The sequence below is a fragment of the Lampris incognitus genome, chromosome 6 (genome assembly GCF_029633865.1).
Source record: "Lampris incognitus isolate fLamInc1 chromosome 6, fLamInc1.hap2, whole genome shotgun sequence".
NCBI classification, from domain to species: Eukaryota; Metazoa; Chordata; class Actinopteri; order Lampriformes; family Lampridae; genus Lampris; species Lampris incognitus.
The window spans coordinates 25,447,114-25,457,135 of record NC_079216.1 but is presented as its reverse complement, the minus strand read 5'-3'; the positions used below and the strand labels follow the sequence as shown (position 1 = coordinate 25,457,135).

Sequence of the window (10,022 nt, the reverse complement as noted above, 5' to 3'; positions counted from 1 at the left end):
GTTTTTTTTAAAATATTCACTCATTTTGAATTTGATGCCTGCAACACGTTCCAAAAAAGCTGGGACAGGGGCATGTTTACCTCTGTGTTACATCACCTTTCCTTTTAACAACACTCAATAAGCGTTTGGGAACTGAGGACACTAATTGTTGAAGCTTTGTAGGTGGAATTCTTTCCCATTCTTGCTTGATGTACGACTTCAGTGGCTCAACAGTCCAGGGTCTCCATTGTTGTATTTTGCGCTTCATAATGTGCCACACATTTTCAATGGTAGACAGGTCTGGACTGCAGGCAGGCCAGTCTAGTACCCGCACTCTTTTACTACGAAGCCACGCTGTTGTAATACGTGCAGAGTGTGGCTTGGCATTGTCTTGCTGAAATAAGCAGGGACATCCTTGAAAAAGACGTTGCTTGGATGGCAGCATATGTTGCTCCAAAACCTGTATGTACCTTTCAGCATTAATGGTGCCTTCACAGATGTGAAAGCTACCCATGATGCCATGGGCACTAACACACCCCCATACCATCACAGATGCTGGCTTTTGGACTTTGCGCTGATAACAATCTGGATGGTCCTTTTCCTCTTTAGCCCGGAGGACACGACGTCCATGATTTCCAAAAACAATTTGAAATGTGCACTCGTCAAACCACAGCACACTTTTCCACTTTGTGTCAGTCCGTCTCAGATGAGCTCGGGCTCAGAGAAGCTGGCAGCATTTCTGGGTGTTGTTGATATATGACTTTCGCTTTGCATGGTCGAGTTTTAACTTGCACTTGTAGATGTAGTGACGAACTGTGTTAACTGACGAGGGTTTTCCAAAGTGTTCCTGAGCCCACGTGGTAATATCCTTTACAGAATGATGTCGGTTTTTAATTCAGTGCCGCCTGAGGGATCGAAGGTCACGGGCATTCAATGTTGGTTTTCAGCCTTGTCGCTTACGTGCAGAGATTTCTCCGGATTCTCTGAATCTTTTGATGATATTATGGACTGTAGATGATGAAATCCCTAAATTCCTTGCAATTGTACATTGAGAAATGTTGTTCTTAAACTGTTGGACTATTTGCTCACGCAGTTGTTCACAAAGTGATGAACCTCACCCCATCCTTGCTTGTGAACGACTGAGCCTTTCAGGGATACTCCTTTTATACCCAATCATGGCACTCACCTGTTTCCAGTTAACCTGTTCACCTGTGGAATGTTCCAAACAGTTGTTTTTTGAGCATTCCTCAACTTTCCCAGTCTTTTGTTGCCCCTGTCCCAGCTTCTTTGGAACGTGTTGCAGGCATCAAATTCAAAATGAGTGAATATTTGCAAAAAACAATAAAGTTTGAATGTAGGTCGAAAACGATTTGCAAATCATTGTATTCTGTTTTTATTCACGTTTTACACAACGTCCCAACGTCATTGGAATTGGGGTTTGTAGATTGTTTAACAAAATCTTGGAAAGTGAGAGGATGCCTGAGGAGTGGAGAAGAAGCATACTGGTACCGATTTTCAAGAATAGGGGTGATGTGCAGAGCTGTAGTAACGACAGAGGTATAAAGTTGATCAGCTGCAGTTTTAAGATATTGGAAAGAGTAACAGAAGCTAGGTTAAGAGGAGAGGTGATGATTAGCAAGCACCAGTATGGCTTCATGCCATGAACGAGCACTACAGATGGGAAGTTTGCTTTGAGAATGTTGATGGAGAAGTATAGAGAAGGCCAGAAGGAGTTACATTGTGTGGATGAGGTGGATGAGTTTAAAAACTTGGGGTCAACTGTTCAAAGTAACAGGGGAGTGCAGAAGAGAGGTAGAGAAAAGTTTCAGGAATGATTTGTGACAGAAAGACGAGCAAGAGTTAAAGGGAAAGTTTATAAGATGGTAGTTAGACTAGCTATGTTGTATGGTTTGGAGACGGTGGCACTTTCGAAAAGACAGGAAGCGAAGCTGGAGGTGGCACAGTTGAAGATGCTAAGATTTTTGTTGGGATTGACCAAGAAGGACAGGATTAGAAATGAGTATATTAGAGGGACAGCTCAGGTTGGACGGTTTGGAGACAAAGCAAGAGAAGTAAGATTGAGATGATTTGGACATGTGCGGAGGAGAGTTTCTGGGTATATTGGGAGAAGGATGCTGAAGATGGAGCTGCAAGACAAGAGGAAAGAGGAAGGCCAAAAAGGAGGTTTATGGATGCAGTGAGGGAGGACAGAGGAAGATACAGAGGACAGGAAGAGATGGAAACTGATAATCCGCTGTGGCGACCCCTACTGGGATTAGCAGAAAGACGAAGAAATGTTTTCGTTTTCTGGGGTTCTCCTTGTCTCATATTACATTTTGTATGAAAATCTGAAACTATTCACTGTGTGCAAATATGCAAAAATATAGGAAATCGGGAAGGGGCAAATGTTTGTGAACGAAACTGTATTATTCAGAAGTTGTGGGCCGAAACATAAAATTGTTGTAGTGCTACCATCCGGCCAATTTATGTCACTTATTATCAACGTCATTTGGCCTTCCTTTAACTGATTTGAGTCTTGGTTGGACTGTTCCAAACCGGACAACTTAATTGCGCAGCAGGTTTTGTTGCCATCATCTCATCATAAGCCTTTTTTTTTTGTGTGGCTTTTTTCCCCCTTTTTCTTCCCAATTGTACTTGGCCAATTACCCTATTTTCCGAGCTGTCCCGGTCCCTGCTCCACCCCCTTTGCCGATCCGGGGAGGGCTGCAGACTACCACATGCTTCCGCCGATACATGTGGAGTCACCAGCCGCTTCTTTTCACGTGACAGTGAGGAGTTTTGCCAGGGGGACGTAGCATGTGGGAGGGTCATGCTATCCCCCCCCCCCCCCCCCCGCGCGCGCGCGACCAGGACACATACCCACATCCGGCTTCCCACTTGCATACGTATATGGCCAATTGTGTCTGTAAGGACGCCCGACCAAGCCGGAGGTAACACAGGGATTCGAACTGGCGATCCCCGTGTTGGTCAGCAACGGAATAGACCACTTCACTACCCGGACGCATAAGCCAAGTTTTATGCTAAAATGTCATAGGCCATGCTCCCTGGAAGTATTTTTGACCAAGCTCTGGATTTTCATTCCTTGTCCACTTACCATGTGTAATTTGGTTGACATTTGGTTCGATTGATTAGGAGATAGAGTTTTAGGCCTTTTGTGGTTGATTTTAAAATGCCTCAGTGAACCAAGTAGGCTGAGGTTTGTGTTGATTGCACCAATATAGCAAGTTTTGGGTTAAGCCATTGCTGTTTCCATGTATATTTGCTTATGTTAGCCATATTGTTTATCCAGTTTTTCTTTTTTTGCTTTTGTTTTTGTTTTTTGGATTTTGCCCCCATTTTCTCCCCAATTGTACCTGGCCAATCACCCTGCTCTCTGAGCCGTCCCGGTCACTGCTCCACCCCCTCTGCCGATCTGGGAAGAGCTGCAGATTACCACATGTTTCTTCCGATACATGTGGAGTCACCAGCTGCTTCTTTTCACCTGACAGTGAAGAGTTTCACCAGGGGCACATAGCACATGGGAGGATCACGCTATATTCCCCCCTGTCCCCCCGAACACGCGCCCCAACTGGCCAGAGGAGGCTAGGGCAGCGACCAGGACACATACCCACATCCAGCTTCCCACCCACAGACACCGCCAATTGTATCTGTAGGGACGCCCGACCAAGCCGGAGGCAACATGAAGATTCGAACTGGGATCCCCGTGTTGGTAGGCAACAGAATAGACTGCCATGCCACCCGGATGCCCCTTATCCATCCATCCATCCATCCATCCATCCACTATCTGAACCGCTTATCTTGCTCTGAGGGTCGCGGGGATGCTGGAACCCATCCCAGTAGTCATTGGGCAGCAGTCGGAGAGACATCCTGGATAGGCTTCCATGCCATCACACAGGGCCGACACACACACACACACACACACACACACACACACACACACACACACACACACACACACACACACATTCATACCCAGGGGCAATTTAGTATGGCCGATTCCCCTGACTTACATGTCTTTGGACTGGGAGGAAACCGGAGCACCCAGAGGAAACCCATGCAGACACAGGGAGAAACGCAAACTCCACACAGAGGACGGCCCGGGACGACCCGCAAGGTTGGACTACCCCAGGGCTCAAACCCAGAACCTTCTTGCTGTGAGGTGACCACACTAACCACTGCGCCACTGTGCCACCGCCCCTTATCCAGTTTTTCTTAAATAGTTACAAATCGTACCTCAAGCCCTTCTACCTCTGTACCAAGTTTGGTCCTGGTAGGTGAATAACTTAAAAAGCCTGAGGGAAAAAATTCTCAGCAGACTTTGGTGGTCCAGTGGGCAGATCTGTAGAACATACTCAGGCGAACATATATTTGCATCAATCAGATCCATGGTGTGGGAGTTACAGCCTTACAAATGCAGAAAAGGTGGAGCTTTAGTTTTAGTGCAACCATAAGACCAAATCAAGGCAATATTGCATGACATTGTTATTGCTTACATTTAAGAGTGTGAAGTTTCATGTCTATGATTCACCATATCATGGGACACTGAGCAAATGTATGGATAATGAAGACAATGACAAAAAAATACAACAATAGGGGTTTAGCCAGTAATAAAGCAATAGAAATACAAAAAGTTTTAATAATATTAGTGACGTTGATTTCATTAGCCTTGTTTGTTTCCTAAGGTGCGGCACAATCTGTCTGAAGTGCTGTTAGCCACCATGAACATCCTCTTCACCCAGTACAAGCGCATAAAGGGGGCGCCAGCAGGCGTGCAAGGGCAACCACAGCGGACCATCGAGGACATAGACATGGTGAGGAGAGATGCTTTTGTTGACTCTGGTATGTCACAGGTGAAAGGGTCAGTAGGTACAAAGTGTATCCCAGTAGGGTTATTCTCTGTTTAAAATAATGAATAAAGCCCTTACATGGGGCCCCATAATAAACAAATTGTGACAGACCAATTTCAGTTTTTCTGCTAGCATATCATTTTCTGCTAGCATATCAAATACATTTACATAGAGGACACTTGCTTTTTGTATAGACAACAATGTCAGTCATTTACAGTCAATTTTTGTAGAGCCACCAAACATTCCCGCAAAAGTTTACCTCCATCTGTGTCAACAAGTCAACAATGCAATGTACAATCAATGTGTTAACTTAACTGATCATATATCAGCTACATATGTTTAGTATATATATATATATATATATATATATATATATATATATATAGCACCCCCCCGAAACCATAGATGGTGTTGTTGTAAGTGCTCAACTAATGAGGAGCGGAATATCAATATACGTAGATACAGGAAAAAAATGAAAACTTTTCTCCCTGTATCTGTATTGAGAAATATATATATATACACTACCGTTCAAAAGTTTGGGATCACATTGAAATGTCCATATTTTTGAAGGAAAAGCACTGTACTGTTCAATGAAGATAACTTTAAACTAGTCTTAACTTTAAAGAAATACACTCTATACATTGCTAATGTGGTAAATGACTATTCTAGCTGCAAATGTCTGGTTTTTGGTGCAATATCTACATAGGTGTATAGAGGCCCATTTCAAGCAACTATCACTCCAGTGTTCTAATGGTACAATGTGTTTGCTCATTGGCTCAGAAGGCTAATTGATGATTAGAAAACCCTTGTGCAATCATGTTCACACATCTGAAAACAGTTTAGCTCGTTACAGAAGCTACAAAACTGACCTTCCTTTGAGCAGATTGAGTTTCTGGAGCATCACATTTGTGGGGTCAATTAAACGCTCAAAATGGCCAGAAAAAGAGAACTTTCATCTGAAACTCGACAGTCTATTCTTGTTCTTAGAAATGAAGGCTATTCCATGCGAGAAATTGCTAAGAAATTGAAGATTTCCTACACCGGTGTGTACTACTCCCTTCAGAGGACAGCACAAACAGGCTCTAACCAGAGTAGAAAAAGAAGTGGGAGGCCGCGTTGCACAACTGAGCAAGAAAATAAGTACATTAGAGTCTCTAGTTTGAGAAACAGACGCCTCACAGGTCCCCAACTGGCATCTTCATTAAATAGTACCCGCAAAACACCAGTGTCAACATCTACAGTGAAGAGGCGGCTGCGGGATTCTGGGCTTCATGGCAGAGTGGCAAAGAAAAAGCCATATCTGAGACTGACCAATAAAAGAAAAAGATTAAGATGGGCAAAAGAACACAGACATTGGACAGAGGAAGACTGGAAAAAAGTGTTGTGGACAGATGAATCCAAGTTTGAGGTGTTTGGATCACAAAGAAGAACGTTTGTGAGACGCAGAACAAATGAAAAGATGCTGGAAGAATGCCTGACGCCATCTGTTAAGCATGGTGGAGGTAATGTGATGGTCTGGGGTTGCTTTGGTGCTGGTAAGGTGGGAGATTTGTACAGGGTAAAAGGGATTCTGAATAAGGAAGACTATCACTCCATTTTGCAACGCCATGCCATACCCAGTGGACAGCGCTTGATTGGAGCCAATTTCATCCTACAACAGGACAATGACCCTAAACACACCTCCAAATTGTGCAAGAACTATTTAGAGCAGAAGCAGGCAGCTGGTATTCTATCGGTAATGGAGTGGCCAGCGCAGTCACCAGATCTGAACCCCATTGAGCTGTTGTGGGAGCAGCTTGACCGTATGGTACGCAAGAAGTGCCCATCCAACCAATCCAACTTGTGGGAGCTGCTTCTGGAAGCGTGGGGTGCAATTTCTCCAGATTACCTCAACAAATTAACAGCTAGAATGCCAAAGGTCTGCAATGCTGTAATTGCTGCAAATGGAGGATTCTTTGATGAAAGCAAAGTTTGATGTAAAAAAAATCTTATTTCAAATACAAATCATTATTTCTAACCTTGTCAATGTCTTGACTCTATTTTCTATTCATTTCACAACATATGGTGGTGAATAAGTGTGACTTTTCATGGAAAACACAAAATTGTTTGGGTGATCCCAAACTTTTGAACGGTAGTGTATGTATATATCAACACGGATACAGGAAAAAAAGTTTTAATGCATTGCAGTACAGGCCTGTTTCGTGCGTCTCACACTCATCAGCTGCTACGTGCGTCTCGCACTCACAGGCAGCTGATGAGTGCGAGACGCACGAAACAGGCCTGTACTACAATGCATTAAAACTTTTTTTTCCTGTATCCATGTTGATATTCCGCTCCTCATTAGTTGAGCACTTGCAACACCATTGACGGTTTCGGAAAAAAATTATTATATATATATATCACTTTGTTAAAAGAAACACTCAACATATGTTTAACATGCCTTCTTGCCTTTCTTGTTTAGTGGTATCAGCAGCTTCGTAGCCAGGCCAGATCTCTGATCACCTTCGCTGGGATGATCCCCTACAGAATGGCCGGGGACACAAATGCCAGATTGGTGCAGATGGAAGTATTGATGAACTAAACAAACATATACAAAATGTCATGTCAAAAGTATGGCTTCAGAAATTAACTTAAGTCATGTGACCCCAGAATAGAGACACATATGCACACTCCATCCCTAGTCACCTGTAAAAAACCTGCTTAATCAGCTTTCTAGGTCTGGCTCCTATTCATCTTCATCCTATCTGTATGTGTTCTTTTTTAAAAAAAATTCCCAATATTTGTATTTTTTCATAATTTGGAATAAAAATTGAATTGAATTTTCTGTTGTTATTGTTTTATTTTAAAACAATCCTTCATATTGATTTTGTTTCAGTTTATTGTGTATTTTAATTTTTACTGTATGAGGGGTGAATGTTATAGAAATTAAACTATTGGTGATCGATTCAAAAAATTGAAAACATGATTCAAATAAAATGTATCTTAAAGTAAAATTGCACACACCATATAGACAAGTAATCTTTCATGAAACAATTGGTGCAATGAAATATTTAGTTTTAAAATAAAGCCTCGTTGCATGAGAATTAAATATGATTTAACTTTAAATAAAACAGCACCAAACATTTATAAAAGTAAGCTTTTTCAAAACAGTCAGTTTTTAAAAAAAAGTGTGTATATATACGTAAGTATTCACACCCTTTGCTATGACACTCAAAATTGAACTCAGGTTCATCCTGTTTCCACTGTTCATCCTTGGGATGTTTCTACAGGACTCTTCTTAGAGCTGGCCGCCCAGCCAAACTGAGCAATCAGGGGAGAAGGGCCTTGGTCAGGGAGGTGACCAAGAACCCAATGGTCACTCTGACAGAGCTCCAGCGTTCCTCTGTGGAGATGGGAGAACCTTCCAGAAGGACAACCATCTCTGCAGCACTCCACCAATCAGGCCTTTATGGTAGAGTGACCAGACGGAAGCCTCTGCTCAGTAAAAGGCACATGACAGCCCACTTGGAGTTTGCCAGAAAGCACCTAAAGGACTCTCAGACCATGAGAAACAAGATTATCTGGTCTGATGAAACCAAGATTGAACTCTTTGGCCTGAAGGCCAAACGTCATGTCTGGAGGAAACCAGACACCTCTCATCACCTTGCTAATACCATCCCTACAGTTAAGCATGGTGGTGGCAGCATCATGCTGTGGGGATGTTTTTCAGCAGCAGGAACTGGGAGACTAGTCAGGATCGATGGAAAGATTAATGGAGCAAAGTACAGAGAGATCCTTGATGAAAACCTGCTCCAGAGCGCTCAGGACCTCAGATTGGGGTGAAGGTTTACCTTTCAACACGACAACAACCCTAAGCATACAGCCAAGACGACGAAGGAGTGGCTTTGGGACAAGTCTGTGAATGTCCTTGAGTGGCCCAGCCAGAGCCCAGACTTGAACCCCATTGAACATCTCTGGAAAGACGCTGTGCAGCGACGCTCCCCATCTAACCTTACAGAGCTCGAGAGGATCTGCAGAGAAGAATGGGAGAAATACCCCAAATATACACTCACCGGCCACTTTATTAGGCACACCTGTCCAACTGCTCGTTAATGCAAATTTCTGTCAGCCAATCACATGGCAGCAACTCAATGCATTTAGGCATGTAGACATGGTCAAGACGATCTGCTGCAGTTCAAACCGAGCATCAGAATGGGGAAGAAAGGTGATTTAAGTGACTTTGAACGTGGCATGGTTGTTGGTGCCAGACGGGCTGGTCTGAGTATTTCAGAAACTGCTGATCTACTGGGATTTTCACGCACAACCATCTCTAGGGTTTACAGAGAATGGTCCGAAAAAGAGAAAATATCCAGTGAGCGGCAGTTCTGTGGGCGAAAATGCCTTGTTGATCCAGAGGTCAGAGGAGAATGGCCAGACTGGTTCGAGCTGATAGAAAGGCAACAGTAACTCAAATAACCACTCATTACAACCGAGATATGCAGACGAGCATCTCTGAACGCACAACACGTCGAATCTTGAGGCAGATGGGCTACAGCAGCAGAAGACCACACCGGGTGCCACTCCTGTCAGCTAAGAACAGGAAACTGAGGCTACAATTCGCACAGGCTCACCAAAATTGGACAATAGAAGATTGGAAAAACGTTGCCTGGTCTGATGAGTCTCAATTTCTGCTGCGACATTCGGATGGTAGGGTCAGAATTTGGCGTCAACAACATGAAAGCATGGATCCATCCTGCCTTGTATCAACGGTTCAGGCTGGTGGTGGTGGTGTAATGGTGTGGGGGATATTTTCTTGGCACACTTTGGGCCCCTTAGTACCAATTGAGCATCGTGTCAACGCCACAGCCTACCTGAGTATTGTTGCTGACCATGTCCATCCCTTTATGACCACAGTGTTCCCATCTTCTGATGGCTACTTCCAGCAGGATAACGCGCCATGTCATAAAGCTCGAATCATCTCAGACTGGTTTCTTGAACATGACAATGAGTTCACTGTACTCAAATGGCCTTCACAGTCACCAGATCTCAATCCAATAGAGCACCTTTGGGATGTGGTGGACCGGGAGATTCGCATCATGGATGTGCAGCCGACAAATCTGCAGCAACTGCGTGATGCTATCATGTCAATATGGACCAAACTCTCTGAGGAATGTTTCCAGTACCTTGTTGAATCTA

General features: G+C 43.7%; 1 protein-coding gene across 2 annotated transcripts in view; it reads left to right on the top strand.

Annotated features, from left to right (window-relative positions):
- nup93 (nucleoporin 93) overlaps window positions 1-7,660 on the top strand; it is a 133,536-nt gene extending 125,876 nt beyond the window's left edge. For both annotated transcript variants that reach the window (XM_056281890.1, XM_056281889.1), the window contains 2 exons: window positions 4,683-4,811; window positions 7,309-7,660. In XM_056281890.1, the coding sequence (XP_056137865.1) occupies window positions 4,683-4,811; window positions 7,309-7,428 (249 nt within the window). In that variant the 3' untranslated portion in view covers window positions 7,429-7,660. The remainder of the gene's footprint in view (window positions 1-4,682; window positions 4,812-7,308) is intronic.
- The last annotated feature ends 2,362 nt before the right edge of the window (window positions 7,661-10,022 follow it).